Consider the following 19,339-nt stretch of genomic DNA (forward strand, 5'->3'; position numbering starts at 1 on the left):
CTTCATGCATGCTAGGCAAGCACTTTAACCACTAGGCCAAACTCCCGGCACCTCCTTTGGGTTCTTATTTACCGTTCCTATTGGTGATCACCCTCGTCATCACGACCATCAGATCAGAATTACGGGCAGCCAGATAGGAAGATGGCAAAGGCCTTATCTATCCTGCCTGTTCTCTCTTAAATCTTTTTCCAGAATTTGTCACTAAATATTCCCACTTCATTGATCAGAGTTTAGCTATATCTAGTTATACAGTGACCCAGATAAAAGTAAGAATTGTTTTTAACTAAGGAAAAGAAAGAAGTGTTGAGTGGACTTCTACTTAGAAAACTCCTATCTAGGTCAACAGTAAAAAACAATGGCTTATAGACCAAATCTACCCACAACCTTGTTTTATTATTATTGTTGCAAATACATTGTTATTGGAGTTCAGCCATAAGCACTCATTATACATATCATCTCCAGCTAACTCCAGGCTAGCAGAGTTGAACAAGTATTCCACAGAGCAAAGGGACCATGAGCCTAACCTGCTTACCATGTGCCTAGAGTGTCCTGGAATCACAAACCTCTCCATCTTAGCCTTGTGTGCTAAGATGATAGGCAGAAGTCTCCATAGTAAGCTATGTATTAAAGAAGAGGTCTCATAAACCTACATACTCAGAATAGCTGCAAGCTACCATTCTCCCAAAGTCCACCTCCCAGGTAGCTAGCAATACAGTCATTATAATGCCTCAATTCAGCTGATTTTAACTTAACTGAGTAACTAGTGCCTCACTCCACACATGACCCTTGCATGGAGAGTCACTGCTTTTGCACCCTCTTACAGGAATGCTCTAATTGAGTTATTTGTGAACCAACACGGTTGCCATCCCTCCATATGTCTTCATCATTTGTCATTTCCCTATGCACAGGTGGCTTCTTTCTGCGAATTACTGTCACTCTTTGCCTGTGGACATTTTTTTTTACCTATATTAGCATGCTCAGCCTACATAAGGGGCAATCTGGAAGTCCCTTAGGCATTAATGCTCCAGGACAGCCCTTAAACAATAATGAATATGAGCTATTACATAAAATATCCCAGTTTCCTTACTCCTCTAATGGGTCAACTCTGAGATATGTCCCAGAATAATTCTCTGTCTCTCTGTCTCTGTCTGTCTGTCTGTCTGTCTGTCTGTCTGTCTGTCTGTCTCTCTCTCTCTCTCTCTCTCTCTCTCTCTCTCTCTCTCTCTTTATTTTCTTCATTTCCTTCCCCTTAGTGATTCTTGGAAGGACCTACTTTTAGTCCAGTTCTTATATCTGAATCTATTTCTCCATGGATAAAACTGAAGCAGGGATAGGAGTTTGGTCTAGTGGTAGAGTGCTTGCCTAAGCATGCACGAAGAACAGGGTTCGATTCCTCAGTACCACATACATAGAAAGAAGGTGGAAGTGGTGCTGTGACTCAAGTGGTAGAGCTCTAGCCTTGAGAAAGCCCAAGGACAGTGCCCAGGCCTGCCCCCCCTGACAAGAGAAATGAAGGCAGTAGCTTGTCACATTTTGTATCAAGGAAAACCGATATGACTGATGATTTGCATCTGTTTCAGGGAAATTGGATAAGCCTTTGTTCAGAGTCCATCTGCCTGAGTTAAATACTGAGCAGGATCTGGTGTTTTTCAGAACAAACCCCAAAGTAATAGATGGTAAATTGGTGAAGCAGTCTGATGTGTATTTAAGTTTTGTTATAAATATCTTCCATCCTGTCAAATGGAAGACTGTCTCTGTAACATAGAGATAAAAGAAGAAAAGCACAAGAACCAGAGCAGAGAAGAACAAGAACTTTAATTAAATGTGAACATTCAAATCTAACTTATCTTTCTAAAAAACCCCTCCAGTCCCATTAGTATTTTACTTTCTGGCATGTACACAAATATTCATTGTAAATAAACCATATACAGAGCAAGGGCCCATGCTTCTTGAAATTCCAATCTTCATTGGTCTCCAATGTCTGTGGTACTGCTCTGTGAAATGGTGTTTGCATGACCTTGACGCGAATAATGGGCCAATGAGTCTGCATGTGTATGTAAGAATGAGTTCTGAGGCATTTTCCTCAACACCACAGCTCTGCAGTGTGTGGTTTCCATCACTTGGTGAGTCTCAATCAAGCCTCATGGCAGAGGCTTGGATTTTGGTGTAGCCTAACAAAGATTAGAAAGGCTGAGGGTCGCGAATTGTCCTTTGGTGAATCTTTGAAGAACAGAACTACGATTATGGGAGTGGAAGAGCCAAGTGCACAAGTGGTGGTGACCTGTAGTAGATTCCAAAATGTCAGGTGATAGTGTGGTGGGTACAGTTGTCCTGTGATGGCACAGGGTGCCCGAGGCACTCAGGGAGTCCAAGGAGGGGAGGGGAGTTTGGCTAATGCAAGTAGCCTGGGCACAGCAGGGTGGTTCTGTAGGTGGAGTCTGGGTATCCTGGGCTGGAGTAAAAGAAGGTGCAGGGTGGCCAGGGCCACTCAAGACATGATGGTCAGCAGGACCCAGGGAGGCATGCGCATGTGGAGCTCTCCTTAAGCCTTGCTTCCCCTCCTCTTCCTGTGGAAGAGGCTGAAGCTGGATCTCTGCTTGGCAGGTGTCCTCCGGGGGAAGGTGTACTTCCGCAGCACCACATGGTAGACGTCCATAGTCTTCAAGGCATAGAAAACGTTGGCATCATCAGGAATCCTCAGCTCTGGTGGAAGAGGGACACAAAGCTCTTTAGCTGTCGAAACTAGGGCTGAGACCACTACCATTCCCATGCACTTAGAGATCAACTGTTGGTTAGGACCCCGAATGCCTCCAATCTCTGATTCCTGCATTTGAAAGAACTGCTGAAAACTCCTTTCTCAGAGGACAACTTTGGACTTCAGGTCCTGCCAGGTCAGGGTGAAGGAGGCACAAGCTAATCCCGTTCTGACCTCAGTGCTGCCTTATCAGCATCACAGACACAACAGGCTTTGCAATGTGCAAACCAGCTCTCCTAAGATTGTCTACAAACATGGACCCTCAGTACCACAAAAATCAAGGCCCAACTTAGGCTTCTTGCAGTGAATTCCAGGGTCCTCTAAGACCATGTGCCCCAAGTAGACTGCAAGTCCTGCCTTTGGCCCTTAATTTCTTCCCAGTCTCCTGTATCCTGCACTCTTTGTGAGAGGAAAACCCTATGCTGTGAGAGGGAAAACCCCATGCTGCCAGCATAGTGGGAATGGTCACAAGGTAGGAAGGAATTCAGAACACATCCTGCATGGAACTTGTAATCTGTCATCAATGCTGGTCAACCTCACAAAGAACTGGACAGATTCTGCACCTCATTGCCAAGACAAGACAGCAACACCACTGTGGCTCATTATCATTTGAGTTCCATGAGTCTTGCATGAGTCTGACTCCTCTTACCATCTGTGAGTCTGTCTGTGTCTCTTTTTTTCTTGCCGGTCCTGGCCCTTGAACTCAGGGCCTGACCACTGTCCTTGGGCTTTCTCAAGGCTAGAGCTCTATCACTTGAGCCTCAGCACCATTTGTGGCTTTTTTCTATGTATATGTGGTACTGAGGAATCAAACCCGGGTCTTAGTGCATGCTAGACAAGGACTCCACCACTAAGCCAAATTCCCAGCCTGTCCCTGTCTCTTTGGCTACTTCAGTCTCTATCCCTATCCCTGTCTCTCTATCTGTCTCATCTACCTAAACTTTTGTCTACCTTTTCAACTTATATCTTTTATGAGTAAGTCAACTTTTGGCTCACTTATCTAAGTCAGTGACTCGGTTCTCCCCCTGACCTGTTTGTTCAAGATAAGTGTTGTGCCACTGGCGCCATATGATTTTTCCTGCTTTTACTGTGGTTGATAGAAGAAAGAGAATCAGAGACTTCTAACCCAGGCTGACCTCCAACCTAGAGCCTCAGGTGAGCCTCCTAATGAACTGGGTTTGTAGGCTGAGTCCTAGGCACCTGGCTTCTAACTCATTTGGAAGAAAAACACATAGGTAGAGAATATTGGGAAGTTGCCCATGAGTTCTCAATAGCTCTTTCAGGGCTTGCATTAGTCCATGATATAGGGTGAGTAATGTTTGGAGGCATAGTTTTAATGGTGTGGGAACAATGCAAGGGTTTCAGGAATTCTCAGCACACACGTTACAACTGAGTGACACTCAAGTGTCAGGTATTTTCTGAAGCCATGTGTTTACATTGGAGAATGACAAAGTCCATTCTGGTGACCAAGCCAGCCATTCTGTCCTATGAGCTGTATTGTCTCCAGTCCTCACGGATGGTCTCTGCACTGGCTACTTCCTCCTCAGACAGGGCAAGAACAAGCATGTCCATGAGGGCAATAGCTGTGCAGCAACCAGGGCTGGCTTGGGCCTGGTGTCTAAGGCTGCCCTTATGCTGCCATACCCTGATGGAGGGGTTGGTGGGTGAGGACACTCTCTCCTGCCAAACTTCTTCTTTTTTTGCTAGACCTAGGGGCTGAAGTCAGGGCCTGAGTACTGCCTTGGGGCTTTCTGAAGGCTAGAGTTCTAACAGCACCACTTCTGGCTTTTTTTCTTTTTTTTTTTTGTTTTGCCTATGCATATATTTCCAAGGAATCGAACTCTGGTGTTCTTGCATTCTAGACGGCTCTCTACCACCGGTCCAAACTCCTGGGCCCCTGCCAACTTACTTATTTGCCTGTCCTAGCTATTGTTTTAGGACTCACTTTGATCCTGTGTGATGATCTGCACCAGCTCTAAGTCTTCTGGCTTGTATCCACGCACCTGGAATTTCTTCATAGCTTTCACGATGACATCTCGGGTCTTCTCCTGGTTGGTCACCTGGGTTGAATCAGGAAACAGGCCTTGAGGACTGGGTCCCAGGGGTCCCTCCCTGAAGTCATTATCCAGGGCTTTTGTGGAACCATGTTAGTGTTAAATATGAGAAATGCCATGGGGTTTCATGGGTGTGTTTTAACCCTTCCTTCCTGAAGAGGAGTCCATGCATTGAAGTTGGTTATTTAGTATTCTTAGTAGAGTTTACCAGCTCTTCCTGGATCTGCTTTCAAATTTTGGGCCCCTGAGATTTAGTGGAATACACAATAAACTCCAGAAACCCCAGGCAAGGGAGGAGCCAGCCAAGTGCCCAGTGCCTGCTCCTAGCCAGGTCTGGGGTGAGTTGGAGGATGCAGTGATGAACGACACCCTGTGGAGCCTTGATAAACTCCACTAACACTGAGAGTCCAGGAGAGAGGAAGTCGTTGCCTCCCCAGATGACTGCTCATGACACCCATTCTCCTTCCTGTTGGTGAGAGGACTGAACCAGATGCAGACACCAGACCCAGCATGAGGAAGGAGGGGCTCTGAATGTCATCTGCCCAGTTGAGTAGCTAGAAGAGCAGACATCTCTCTCTCCTGTGAGGAGTTTACTTGTGAGCAGATCTTTGAGCTCCATCATCTGCAGCACCCTGCCTTAGACATTCCTCATCTTCCCAGAACATAGGATCCCTATGTCTCGCTGTCCTCCAACCCAGATGTGATTGTCAGAAGAGCCTCTAAGTAATGTGCGAGGATTGTCTCTGAGACAGTAAACAGTCTCAACTGGCAATCGTGTTCATTCACTACTAATCTTGTGATCAAACACCAGCCTTTAGGTTGTTTCCTGGGGAAAGTGAAGTATCTAAACTATGCCCTCCAGAGCCTAGGATTTCCCCAATCTGTGTCCGCATTCTTCCTCTCGGGACTCCTCACTGACCCTGCCTGAGGATCTATTCTTGCCTGGAGACTGGGCATAATTTTCCCTCCCTCTTTTTTAGGTCAGAAGAGCAGAAGGAAATGCAGCCGCCCAACTCACCTCAATGCTTCTGCATAGACGTCTGTTTTCCACAGGCAGCACCACCCTGATGACACACGAGTCTCCCAGCCTGAGATGGGGAGGCGCGGATGAGCTGCCACTACTCTGCCCTGAGGTGCCACTGTAAGTGTTGGCTGAATTGGTGTCCATTGTGCTGGTGTCTGTGGGTGAGGATTGGCTGGCAGAGGCCAAGCTGGTCACCCCAGTGGACCGGGAGGAGGATCCCTGGACCTGTGGATGACAGCAACTTCAGGAGAAATCCAGGTTTCCAACCAGGTCTAGGGATTTCCTCTCAGGCAGTGGAAAGAGGACTATGGGCAAGACAGGAAGTCACCTTTTTCGGGTCTCCTGAGGATGTTTGTGAGATGCTCCTGAGGAGCTCTGGGTAGGAGCTGGAGGAGGGAGCTGACTGCACATTGCTGTCTGACTGCACTGCAGTGGTGTTTGTGCTGCTCATCTCAGGGCCACTCTTGTCCTGGTCCATCCACTTCAACTGGGAGCTGCCACTGGTACTAATTGCAGCACTCTGGGTCTGGTGGCTTTAGAGAGGGGTCAGCTTACTGAAGGAACTTCTCTCAGGACACACACAAGACCCTAGACCTCAAACACTGGGGACCTGAATCTCCACTCCATGATCTGGGTCAGTGAACATTTTCCCATTCCCTTATGTGATGGATGAATCACAGAGACAGAACTCAGTGTAAGCAGAGGGGCAGACACCCCAGAGAACTGAGTGCCAGACCTGGCTTCTCAATGGAAATGTCTCATCCACAGCCTGTCTCATTCCCACACCCATCCCATCATCTTCCCTGGTTCTTGCCCATCAGTGGCCAGGTCCTTACTTCTTCCAGGCCTTCCAGATGCTGAAGCGCTTCTTGGTCGGAGGGCTTGCAGTGTCATTCTGTCCCGGAGGCTCCAGTGCACATGACAGGTCATAGCTAGGCAAGGGGTGTGAGGTGAGCTGACCAAATTGAAGCTTGGGACCTCCCAGATTCTGCTTCAATTCTGAGCCTGCCACCCACCTGGTCACTGGCCCTAGGGAGTGTAAGTCCTCAAGTCCAGACATGTGCCACTCAGGCTGGCACCACATCCCAGTGACAGGTGACTCTCCCTGTGCTAGTGTCTCCCAGCTCACCTGGCCTCCTCGCTGAGCCGCTCCAGGTCTCTGAACCAGCCTAGAATCTTCTCCTCTGGGGTGATGTGTTCATAGCTGCAGCTTGCCTGTAGCTGCTTCAGTTGCTCCATGATTGCATATTCCTGGCCAAGGAGAGCATGAGGTGAGTGGAGGGCTGTGCTGTGATGCCCAGGGGAAGAGCATTCACCAGGCTTTGCTCTGGGAAGCCTCAGTGCATCAGGGTGCTGTGGCTCTCACAACTGTGTCCACACTCATTCACAGGAAGCTCTCCTCTCCCACTTCACATCCCCACCCTGTCGTCAGGAAAGATCTGCACTCTAAACCAAATTTCCCTACCGGTCATGGTGACTGAAGCTGACTCTGCTGCTGGTCCCCATCCAGCCAGGAGGGCACCTGAAACTCACCTTTCTCAATTTCTGAAAATGGATGACTCCGTCCTAGAAGGCAGAGAAGAATGTGAGGAGAACCCCACCCTTCCTCCCTTCAGTCCTCCCTGTCAGGGGCTGGTCCTCTTCCATGGGACAGAGGGCATCTACATGTGCCTGTGAACCAAGTCCTAGATGGGACCTGGACACATCTCCAAAGAGGTTCTGGGATCATCTTGTCCAAACCTTTTGAGGACATGGGGTGACTGAGGGCTCAGCTGAGCTGGACTCACTGGTGCTTGCTTGGCCTGTCCTTTGTTTTCCACTGATCCCAACTGCCCACTGTGCCCAGAGGAACTTGAGTCCCAGTTGTGCTATGTGCCCTAGCTCCCTATCCCAGCAGCTCTGGATGTCCCTTCTTAAGATGGATGCAGTGTTATCTTAAGAAACTCTTCACTGTGCCATAACTCACCACACAGCAGGAGACTTTCTGTCCCAACCCCAGCAGCTCAGTGATGCCCAGACTACTCACATCCAGGAAGTCCCTAAAGGCCGTGTCGATCATTCGGAAGTCTCCCAGGAAAGTTTTCAGGTAGGGCACGGTGCCCTTGATGTGAACCTGTGGAATTGGATGGGTTGATGTGTCATGGCCTAGGACCCCATTGCAGGCCTCCCCAGACAGCCTCCATCCTCACAGGGCCTTTCTTATCAGAGTCACCTGTTCTGGCCAATCTGTTAGAGCCCCTTCTCTGCACTTGGGATAATAAACAGTATAAGGGTGGCATTGACACCTCCCCAAGTTAAGGAGCCTCTGAAGGCCACCTGCCACACAGGCTTTGCCATGCTCTGGCTTCTCCTCCTCCTTTGTCTCTGGCAGCCACTCAGGACAAGGGATTATAAGAATCAAATCCCATGTGTATGGAGTTATTTCAGGCAGGGGAACAAGAGGTAAGATGAGCAAGCAGACCTCTCTTCTCTTCTCTTACAGGCACTCTTGGTGCGTTCAGGACACAGTCACTCACCATGTCCTCAGCCTGCCTCTGGCCTCTCTTGGCCTTCTTCTCCTTGGGGGCAAAGTCACCAGGCTCCTGTCACAATGGAGAGCAGAACTCCTGAGACATGTGTCCACTCAACCTTTGTCCCTGACCTGAGCATGGATGGTGCCAAAGCTAGTGCCACCTGCTGCTTTGTTCTGGTTAATTCTCTGCCTCAGCAGATCTGAGGGATGCCATGCTCTGAACTGGCCTCTCTCTGCCTGCTTCGTCATCTGCAAACTCTGCAAATAAATGACGTTCCTCTGAGCGCTATGGGATCCACTGGTTTCTCCCAATGTTGGTGCTGCCCTGAGTCTCTGTGCCAATGCCTTCTCTGGACTCCTGGAAATTTCTTTCTCCTCATTGTCTCATCAATCATCCAAATTCCTCAGTCTTCATAGGTGACAGGAGGGGACCGAGGAATAGGAAGGGATGGTGGCCTGTCCACTTCACTGTAGGCAATCATAGAAGAGACACTCTAACTCTGTGAGCAGGGTGCAGTCAGTGAGTGCTCCCATAATTGTCATGGGCCGGAGGGTAGAATAGTCCAGGAGGGAGAGGATTATGGACTTTCAGCTAACTTCCTAAAAAAAAATTCTGGATTTCCTCACCTAGGGGAGGGGCTCTGAATCATGAGAAAGTTTCTTTCCCACAAAGCTCTTCCCTATGTGTCTGTGTCCTGGCAGAAATCTTTCTCTATGCATCTGGGTAGGGAGTTCCCCAGATATACTGTAGTGGACAAGCGGGTCAAGGCATTGAGGAGTCCAGTCTGCAGCCCTTCCCACTGAGGCTTCTGGAATCGTGTGTGAAGGAGCTCAGTATGTTGGAATGTAGAGGTAGATACATCTTTTCCTTTCTTGATTTGTGTGGGTGTCTCTATCGGAGCGACTAGTTCACTTGGGGGGTTTCATGGTTGAGTCTCAAGGTTAGGGCTCGCAGTCATGTCCAGCTGAGATTTCAGGGCTGAGTGAGCAGTGCCTGGCCTCCCTTGTCAAGAAAACCCCCAGCCACCTTCAGTTCCCCTGTCTAGTCCTTCTCTGTGTTTGTATGGCGGTGAGCAGCACCTGCTCTAGGGAGAACAGAGAGACCCAGTTCCTTCAGGTAGACATCCTGGCTCTGAATGTTAAGATCCAAACCAAGTGTGTCCTATGTCTGTTTGGCTCTAAGGACAGCTCTGAAATATCCCATGGCAGAGCAACTCACTCCTGAGCAGTGCAGCTGACTTACATACCAGGTACTCAAGAGCCTGAGATCGGGGGATCCCAGTTCAATCCACAGTCACTGAGTCTGTGAATTACAATCAACTCCAAACATGGAGTGGGCTTGGGACTGAAAATGAAGACCACTGAGTATTAAAAACTGTGGACAACAGCCATCCCCTGAGTTCAAGATCCAGAATGGAGAGAAAAAAAAAACGGGAAAGCATTTCTTTTTGGAACTGGATCCCACTTTTGCCTTCTTAGCCCTGTTCTTTCTGACCCCTTTCTCTCTACCTGAAAGAGTAGCACTTTGGTCCGGAAGTAAGAGCATGAAGGAGAAACGATCTCTGAGAGTTTCTCATAAATCTGCATGCTGTCTCTGTAGGAGGGACAGAGAGAAGTGACAAATGGGAAAGTGAGAGAGAGGGAGACAGGCTTGGTTTTCTTTTAGAGCCAGGCCTGCAAGTTGCCTGAACAGGAGGTTTTCAAATGATTGTATGAAGTTCCCAAGGACCCAGGAGCTGGAAGCAATTTCTTCTTCATGTCCCAGTGGAGTCCAGCCCAGTTGTATTAGACAACTGTGCTTGGATTTCCTTTGGACAGAAATGTAGAATTACCACAGAAATCCTGGACAGCTCCTCTGGGTCTCTGTCCAGCTTCAGTGAGACATTGCACTGAACATTTGCCGGTGCCTGAACAGGCATAATGCAGGCACTGTCCCTGTTTTCCTGGCTAGCAGCCCAGGTCATACAGGCTTGGCTCTGGGGCTGGTGGTGAAGCTGGCTAGTCCCTGTGTGTGCACAGCTTCTGTGGAGAGAAGGACCCACCTGGAGACCTCTTGCCATGTGCTGTCCAGGCGCTGGATGGCTCTGCTGTGCAGAGCAGAGAGGATGGCATGGAGGGAGGAGAAGTTCCTGAGGACTCTGCATTCCTGCATGGGAAGGGTGTGTGAGCCTTGCATGCTGCTGCTGCCACCTGATGCCTTGCTGGCTGGGCTAAGCCAGGGTCAGTACAAGGATTCTGGGGAGCTGCTTACAGGGCTTCAGAGGGGAGAGAGGGATGACCAGGCCTGGGTGAAGTTGCCCCTGAGTCGTGAGTATGAGGGAGTGAGCACCATTGCATGTGTGGTATGTGGGAGTCCAGACAAGATGGCCTTGGGCAGGAGGCCCTGAAGTCCACACAGGGCTCTGAGCACATTGGAACACCTCAGAATATAAGACCCTGAAGGGAGAGTCTCTAGGCAGCAGTTGTGTCTTACCATGGCCACCGAGATCCAGTGCTCTAGCACCCTAGCCCTGGAGCAGGGCTGCATGCTGTGGTCCCCTAAGCAGGTGGTGAGCACGCAGGAGAACACCTGGTCAAACTGTGTGACCAAAGTCCACTCACTTTCTGAGTTTGTCCTGTGGCATGCCATCCTGGCTGGAGAAAGGCAGGATTTCATCCTGTGTAGAGGAGTCCTTGAAGGCCTCACCTCTACTGAACCTGTGGAGGAATTGGACAGTTACTGGCTGTCTCTTCCTGTGTTTTATCCGGCTTGCAACAGTGCGGCTTATTTGTGCTTTCTCCCTACAAACATGTCCAGACCCGGAGGGGCTTCAACCTATGTGCAATGTAAAGGGACAAGCCTTTTCTCCCTTGAGAATCCTGTGGGCCGAGGGTCTCTCACTCTGCCTTCACCTATCCCTGCTCTGTCTACATGTAGTTGAGGAACCATTCTCCAAACAGGGAAAGTCTGCTTTGTCTGAGGGCTCAGAGCTTGGAGGCAGAAAGCTGTGTCCTGAGGAAGAAGGTCACAGGACTGAGCCTACGCTACTGGGGAGCACACAAGGCATTTCCCATGGCCCTGGCATAACCTAAGATGCTTCTCTGCCCACCCCCACTCCACAGGATCAGAGTAGCCCTGAGAGTTGTGCAGGTCATTCCCAGGGTCCCGTGGAGAAAAAGAGTCCACTGCCCTTGCAGTTGGTACTCACGTTTGGAAGAGCAGGTCCAGGACCTGTTCGGTGCTGGTGAATTTTCGGTAAGTGGAGAGGAAGGTGGGGATGAAGAAGTGTTCCCCGGTGAGCTGGGCAGACACCAAGTGTTCCACCAGCTGCTCCAGGGTGCCTGCCCTGCAGCCCTCGTCCTGGCTTGGAGCTTCATCCTGGAGTGGGACCAGGGGAATAGTTTAAGCTGAAAATAGGGAACCAAAGAGGACTCTGACATACAGTCCAGGGAATTACATTAAAATAAGTTCCTATTCTCTCTATGCATGTCTTGCTGTCTTTGTCTCTATCTCTCTCCCTGACTCTCTCGGTCTCTCTGTCTTACTCTCTTGTAACTCTCTGTCAGTCCTTCTGGCTCCATGTCTTTCTGTCTGTCTGTATGCCTCTCTCTGTGTCTGTGTCTGTCTTTCTGTCTGCCTCGCCCCCCCATCTCTCACATACACACACACACACACACACAGACACACACACACACACACACACACACACACATACAAATGAGCTGGTAATGACTGGAGACTTAGATGTGGTGGGCTTTCCAGCCACTTACTGGCCTGGGCCTCCATGTCACCTGTGGGGTCCAATGACCCAGAAGTTTTCACTGCCAGGACTGGCCTTGTTTGCACACACGTATGCCAGGCACCCTCTGCGCTCTTCCATGGGGCCTGAGACTCTCCCATTTGAGGAAAAACTGGCAAACATCTCCTGAACGTCTGCTAGCCACACAAGTGAGTTGTGGGGGGTTTGTGTTGACTGTGGGTGCTGGGATACCAAGGTTCTAAGTTCCATTGTGAAGGCAATGAGGTCATTTGTGGAGGTCCCTTCAATTGACCCCTTCCTTCTGACACACCCTCTCCAAAGGTCCCCTTCTCTGTCCTTGTGCTGGCTCCGAGCAGGACATAGCTGTCCAGTGTTACCCCAGCACCTCAATTCTATGGTCCCGGGGTAGATCTGTGTGGAGTAGACACCACCATGGAGGAGACACAATTGGGTTCTTAGCCTCACGGGACCCAACCTTAAACCCCTTTTCTCTCAAGTCCCACTCTGCTCCTCACTTGTCTTCTAAGACACGAAAGGGAAACCTTAAGATGAAGATTCCTGAGAGATGCTATGGATTCCCCAGTGGTCAGGCTTCAGGGTCAAGTCTCACCAGTTGCCATGCTGCAAGTAGAAAATCACGGAGGCTCAGGCCAAAGTGCTCTGTCCCTGATACACAGTTGTTGTCTAGACAGGGCACAACCCCTTCCTTACTGGGACCGGAGGATTGACACCTGGGTAGAGCTTGGCTGAGTGTGGTCTCAAGGGAAGTGTGACTTCCTCGTTTTGTGGCAGTCAGCAGTGGGTTTGGGGAACACTGTATTTCAGTATGGACCTGTGCGGCCATTTCTTGGTCTGGGAAGTGTGTTGTGTCATGTCTCTCCAGCCACAGGGACCTCTTTTCTAACCTGCTCCTGGACACACGTGTGCTTCTGCTGTCTTCCTGGTGTCTTCATCGCTCCCCCCACATTCTCCCACTTATTCCTAGAGAGTTTGGCAGGGGCCTGAGAGGCTGAATGGACATCTGCCCTCAGGAGTGAGGTGGAGGACTGGACCCCTCCTTCCTCCAGCTTGCAGAGGACCCCATGCAGCCCGCAGGCTCTCCCAGCTGCGGTCACATAGCTTGGATCCCATGAGCACCTGGGTATTGTCAAGGTCTCCAACCTTGCCCTTCCTGTCTTTAGGAATTTGTACTCAGGACCTGGATCTTGTTCTAGAGCTCTTTTTGCCTAAAGCTAGAGTACTACAGCTTTAAGCCCCAGTGGCTATGTGTGAGGAACATTTCATGGGGACTTTTCTGCACAGGCAGCGTGATCCTCTGATCTCAGCCTCCCACCAGCACCAACCAGGCTCTCACTGTGATTTTTATCCCTATGTAAAGAAGTTACATTATTTTCACAGATGCGTAGAATGGTTACAGTTACATAGGATATGTATTGAGTTCTTTTCCTTTGGTCCAGTGTCATTCCTTCCGCAAACTATCAGTTTCCTTCTTCTGCTTCTACATGTGACTTGTCTAGATTTCTTTCAGTACAATGTCTATTGAACATCAGTGATGAACATTTTCACACTTTTGTCCTGAGTTCTATGTTCCTACCCAAGATAGACATCAAAACAAGTGTACAGAAAGAAATAAGAAAACAGAATCGGCCACTCCTGGGGCACCTGGCCGCTCCGCTGCCTCCCCTTGCATTTGGTTTTGGTCCACATGGGCTCAAGGAAATTTTGTTTTAAAAGTGTGTGTGTGTGTGTGTGTGTGTGTGTGTGTGTGTGTGTGTGTTTTCTTCTTGGTAATGGCTTCCAGCTTTTGCTTTATTGGGCAGAGTTGTTTTAAGGAGCTCCTGGAAAATCGTGTCTGGTTTGGAGGGATTGCTTTAGTTTTTGTTTTGTGAGTGGAGTGGGACGCGGCGCAGTTCAGCCTGGGTTATTTTCTGCAAAATTCATGGAACTAGTCATGGAATGACGTGCAGGCTGGTCACCTTGTAAGTTGCTCAGTGAAAAGTCTTCTAGTAGCACTGAAGCTAGCACATTCATGTCGTTTAGTTTGTCTGCTGATGGGGGGAGGTTGTCATAGGTAATTTCAAGAATGTATGTGGTGGTCGTATATACGTGCATGGTTGTGCTCAGAGTGTTTATACCATTCACTTCCTAAGAGTTAAATTACACACTTAGGAAAATACTGCTAAATGTGTGCATGTGACTGCATTTGCGAGAAAATATGTATTAAATCTAGGATATCAACCAACACAGTGCCTTGGCACACAGCAGACAGGAAACATTTTGATTGGAATAGGTAATAAAGGAATGTCTTGAATTAGAAGCCAGGGGTCTTCTGTTCTTCACATATATTCGTACATTATACTTTGAGACAAAGTTACATTTCACCAAGGCCAATTTTTTTAAAAAAAATTATGTGTGAACCCTGCCATATCAACATTTAATTTTAGCAGAATTTTTAGACACTACCTGAACCTCAGTGAAAAATTGATATGCTTGTTGAGGACACAGAGGGTCTTAAATTTAGAAAAAAAATAAAACCCCAACCAATTGCTTTTGGTCGCAATCTTAAACACAAGACTGTTCATATACATGTTTCAAGGATAAAAGATGAAAGAGCTCCTAAAATATGTACTTAGTTATAACTACTGTAATGTTATAATAACTTTAATTTTCCAGTTAGTTTTGCTGCCTTCATAATCCACAAAATTGACTCCTTTCTGTTTGACTGAAAGTGGAATTACAGCTTTTATCTTTCTTCCTGGGATAGGTGGAATTTGTCTTATGGTTAGAGTATATATAATATTAATACATTGTTGGGGGAAAATGTCTAGTTCAGGAATCCTGAAACTGAAAAAAAAATCAGTGTTTATATAAATGAATTTGTATCTTATTATGTGTAGTAGTAAAAGAATAAATATACTAAAAGAAAAGCAGTGACTGAATAAGATACTTATTACCAATCCAATTTGTTTATTCATGGTTCATTTTCGTGGATCTTAAGTTATACATACTTTTTATATGAGTAATTTTTTTCCTTAAAAATATAATTAGCTCTTACGTTGGGCACTGGTGGTGTAAGCCTTTGGTCCTAGCTAGTCAGAAGGATGAGACCTGAGGATCAGAGTTCAAAGCCAGTCAAGGCAGGAAATTCTGAGCAGACTCTTATCTCCAGTTAACCAGTAAAAGCAAGAAGTGGAGGCATGGTTCAAAAGGTAGCACACTACTCTTGAGTGAAAAAGCCAAGTGAGACCTTGGCCTGAATTCAAGCCCTAGCAAAAAAAAAAAAAACCCACACAAATATATTTAGGTCTTAATCTAGTCAATCAGTTCCGTGGACATCCCTTATTAGTCCAATTAAGAAAGAAGCCTAGTAAAACATTTTGAAAAGTATTGTTAAGATTTGCTGTCTAAGCAGTTGAATTTGAGGAACCTGAAAAGAGGACATGACATCTTAACTCATCTGTAACACCGCAGGAAAGAAGTTTTTTTCTTCCTACAATACCAAATATCTTTGTATTACTGAGGGGATAAGGGTAATCCAAGTAATCATGGACATATTTTGTGCAGGAAGATACTCAATTCTTAGAGGCCCTTGAAGAAGCAACAGATCGAGTAGGAAACTGAGTCAACCATAGGATGAATGTACGTTTAACTGTCGCAAGAATCAAGGTCCTTACTCTCAGAAGAAACAAGATTCTAGATCACATCTGTTTGGGAGAAAATTAGGGTTCCATTACAAAAAGTAGGAGTGGTAAAAAGCACCAATCATAGTAAGATGAACTTAGGGTTTAATAGCAGAATTGGATTTGAACCTACATAATGGCTACGTGTTTTTATTAGGTTATTTAATCTTGCCAGACCGTTGCTTCCTCAGGTTTTAAAATAGAAAAAGACAGGAATCCCATGGTAAGTATTATACTGTTAGTACTTGACATAGTGAAGAAGGCACCTCATCGTTGGAGTTCAAAACAGTAAGAAATATAGCAGCAGTGATTAATGTCATAGAAAAGGGAAAACTAATAAAAAAAACAAAATTGGATAGGGAAGGGGAGAAACCAAGATGAGTGGGGGAGGGGGAGGGAAATGGGGCCATGTCATGACAAAGGGTATCAATGTTTGTGAAGTAATGCACCTTCTATCTGGTGAATATAATGTAACCCTTCTATTAATTACAATAAAAATGAAAAAAAAATACTAAAACCAGAAAAAAAGTAAAAAAAAAAAAAGATTTGCTGTCTAGGAATATACATCTGTCTGTTAAGAGATACAATTTCAATGAAATTATGCCTTTATAAGTTAAATATTTGCTGTCTTGGAATGCAAACTTGGGTGGCAAGACTACACTAAGAAAACAAATCTGCAGGAAACTTATTTCATGAAAAGATAGGTTAGGAAGGAGAAGGCTGTGATTGCTATCTTGTTTCTGAAGTGGCAGGGTGTTTTTGTTTTTCCACCGTTTGTTTTTTAACCTAGCTGTGGTGCAGTGGAGTTGGCCTTTTTGTAATGCATTAAGCCGAATACCTCTTATGTGTGCTTTTCTGTATCTGGGCTTTATTTTAGGTGGAAGTTTTCTTTAAAGAATGTGTGTAATGTATATAAGATACTTGGATTAAGAACTAAGTGTTTGGTGATTGGATTTAGAACTTTGGTGGGGCTTTACTTTGCCTTAGGGGTAGACTTAAAAAAAATGGTTGGGGTGGGGTAATGTATTGAGGGGTTACAGTTAGGCCCGGCAGGTAGTGGGTATATTACTTTTTGAATTTTGATACCTCTTCTCATGCTTTTCTCCCTCTTTTGCTCCCCAACCCCCTTCAAGTCATCTTGTTTTTCCCCCTTTCTTCCCTATTTCAAATAAATGCATACAGTAACAACAGGTAGGGTTAGGTTTATTTAATCTTAATTTTTATATACCATTTGGTGTGTATAATTGCCTTGAAAATGCTATGTACTCACTTCCAAATGTATAATAATTAGAGAATTTCAGAAAAGATATTTGCAATAAAGTTCTGGGTTCTTTTAGGATGATAATTATTTGACTGTTTTGAGAGTAGACACTAGGTTTACTTACTTTAAATGTAAGTGAAAAATAAAATAAATACTGTTGTGTTGTCAAATACCCTGTTTTTCAGAAAACTGGTCAATATATCAATACGGCATTTTGGCATCACGGGAGTAATTTCTTTTTACTTTTGTCCATTTTTAGTTTTCTAGAGCAGAATGCTTTTAGACCAATAAATCCAGCCTTACATTTGACATTTGGCATTGATTGTTAGGAAATTCTGTGAAAAATAAGTTGTCATTACTTAAATTTTATGAAAGTGTATATCAGCGCAAGGAAGATATACATCTTCCTTCAAGGGATATGTTTCAGAAGGAAGCAAATGACTGTATGGTGTTAGAGTTTCAGAAATGCAGATGGAAAGACTTAGAAAAAATCATATTAAGTGAAGTAAGCTAGACTCAAAGGAACTTAGGCTCAATGGTTTCCCTTATTCGTCATAATCAGTAGAAACCTTGGGCTCTACTAGCAATAGAGCAAAATCTTGATACATAAGGCCATATAATGTGAAGCTAATTGAAAGGACCTCCAGGATAGTGAAACAAAAGCCATATAATGAATGATTGTTGTCTTTTTCTTTCTTTTTTCATATTTTTATTACAATTCATAGAAGGGTTACATCCTAAATAGCTAGGATTATAGGTGTGAGCCTCTGTGCCCAGCAAGTCCAGTTTTATTTTTTTTAATATTGATCTTTTACTCAGTGGCAAGGCATATGCATATGCATATATTCCTTTTTTGTGGGTCATGGGTTCCTCAGCTTTTCAGCTCTGTCACTTTGAGCCACAGAACCACTCCTAGTTTTCTGGTAGTTAATTGGAGATAAGAATCTCATGGACTTTTTTGCTGGGCTGGCTTTGAACCACAATCCTAGCTCTCAGCCAGTACCCAGCAACATAAAGATTTTGAGCCAGGCACCAGAAACTCATGCCTGTGATCCTAGCTACTCCAGAGGCTGAGATCTGAGGATCACAGTTTGAAGCCAGTAGTGGCAGCAAAGGGTCAGAAGTGGAGCTAATAGTCAAGTAGTAGGATGTTAGCCTAGACTGGAAAAAGGGAATGCATAACATTTAGACTCTACATTCAAGCCCCAGTACTGTGAAAAAAAAAGACAATCTTGTATTTCAAGTTATCTGCTTTTTGGACTTTAGTTAACTAAGCTGATTTAAACATCTAGAAAAGTTCTATTAGTGAAGAAACTAATTCTCGGCAATAATACTAATTGCATCCAAAGGAAAAATCATGAGAAAATATATGTTTATTTATTATGAATTAGATACTTTCATTCTTTACCTATAGTCATTGCAATGTCTTAAGTTAAAAGACTGAGATAGGCCAAAGGTACCTAAGGCTAGTGTTGTAGACTCTGGGTTAGAAATGCGAAGTACTTATTTTTCCTTTTAATTATTACACAAGCATTTTATTAAAATCTTAGAAGAGATGAATAGAAATGAATATAAAGGAAAAAAAATCTAAAGTCATACAAATTGTCACCATCCAAACAATTAGGCACTAACTCATATCCTTCTTTAACCGTATGGTTTCCTGATGCCTTTGAATTTTAATATGTTCAGCTGATTCCTTCCTATATACAAATACATATGATTTATACACATTATCTATCTATCTATCTATCTATCTATCTATCTATCTATCTATCTATCTATCATCTATCTATTATCTGGACTCTTTCTTTGCTTTTTTTCTCAATGACTCACTTTTTTATCAATGAAATAAGCATCCTAAGTATGATTCTGTACACAGGAAAATATGTCTGGACATGTTTGGATTACTGGTCAGTGCCCTCCACATCCTAAAAAGATATACTGGATATAGAGGGCATATATGAGCCCCTGTATTCATGTGCTTTTGTTTCACATATATACTTCTCACATTTTCCTGTTCCACTCCTTCTAAAAGAGGAAGTTCAAGCATCTCGTCAGAATGTGATTCCTACATCTTCCCACAGCTTATTGTTCATCCCATTATTCTGCAGACTCCTTGCTTTGTTCTTTTAAAGAAGGGTGCTGCTCAATCCTCTGAGGCTGCAGATCTAATAACACGAAGTCCAGTAAAGGCACAAGTTCTAGGTAAGAAGTCCAATTTAATTCTAAAAATTTATTTGACAAATTTTCTTTGTAACATATTGGCTGCCATGTTTCATAATCAATAAAAATGATAGCTAACAAAGGTAAATT

General features: G+C 45.4%; 2 protein-coding genes across 2 annotated transcripts in view; one reads left to right on the plus strand and one right to left on the minus strand.

Annotated features, from left to right (window-relative positions):
- Positions 1-2,541: 2,541 nt before the first annotated feature.
- Positions 2,542-7,393, minus strand: LOC150039012 (ral guanine nucleotide dissociation stimulator-like). Its single transcript, XM_090328064.1, has 7 exons — positions 7,367-7,393; positions 6,963-7,084; positions 6,670-6,765; positions 6,162-6,366; positions 5,828-6,058; positions 4,701-4,815; positions 2,542-2,703 (listed from the first exon to the last, which is right to left on the minus strand). The coding sequence occupies exons 2-7, from the start codon at positions 7,070-7,072 to the stop codon at positions 2,543-2,545; spliced, it is 918 nt and encodes a 305-aa protein (XP_090184190.1). The 5' UTR covers positions 7,073-7,084; positions 7,367-7,393; the 3' UTR covers position 2,542.
- Positions 7,394-19,139: 11,746 nt separating this feature from the next.
- The window catches only part of LOC150039013 (uncharacterized), a 100,481-nt gene continuing 100,281 nt past the window's right edge, over positions 19,140-19,339 (plus strand). The window contains exon 1 of the mRNA XM_090328061.1: positions 19,140-19,231. The gene's annotated coding sequence lies outside the window, so the exon portion shown is untranslated. The remainder of the gene's footprint in view (positions 19,232-19,339) is intronic.

Source organism: Megascapheus bottae, unplaced genomic scaffold (genome assembly GCF_031878675.1).
Source record: "Megascapheus bottae isolate mThoBot1 unplaced genomic scaffold, mThoBot2.hap1 HAP1_SCAFFOLD_132, whole genome shotgun sequence".
Classification (NCBI taxonomy): domain Eukaryota; kingdom Metazoa; phylum Chordata; class Mammalia; order Rodentia; family Geomyidae; genus Megascapheus; species Megascapheus bottae.

What these genes read in the sequence shown, in the direction of transcription:
- LOC150039012 (XM_090328064.1), bottom strand. Translation starts at nt 7,072, where the DNA reads ATGGAGCAACTGAAGCAGCTACAGGCAAGCTGCAGCTATGAACACATC. An exon ending in CGGCTCAGCGAGGAGGCCAG is followed by an intron (nt 6,766 to 6,962) that starts GTGAGCTGGGAG and finishes CCCCTTGCCTAG; the next exon opens with CTATGACCTGTCATGTGCAC. An exon ending in GTCTATGCAGAAGCATTGAG is followed by an intron (nt 4,816 to 5,827) that starts GTGAGTTGGGCG and finishes GATTCAACCCAG; the next exon opens with GTGACCAACCAGGAGAAGAC.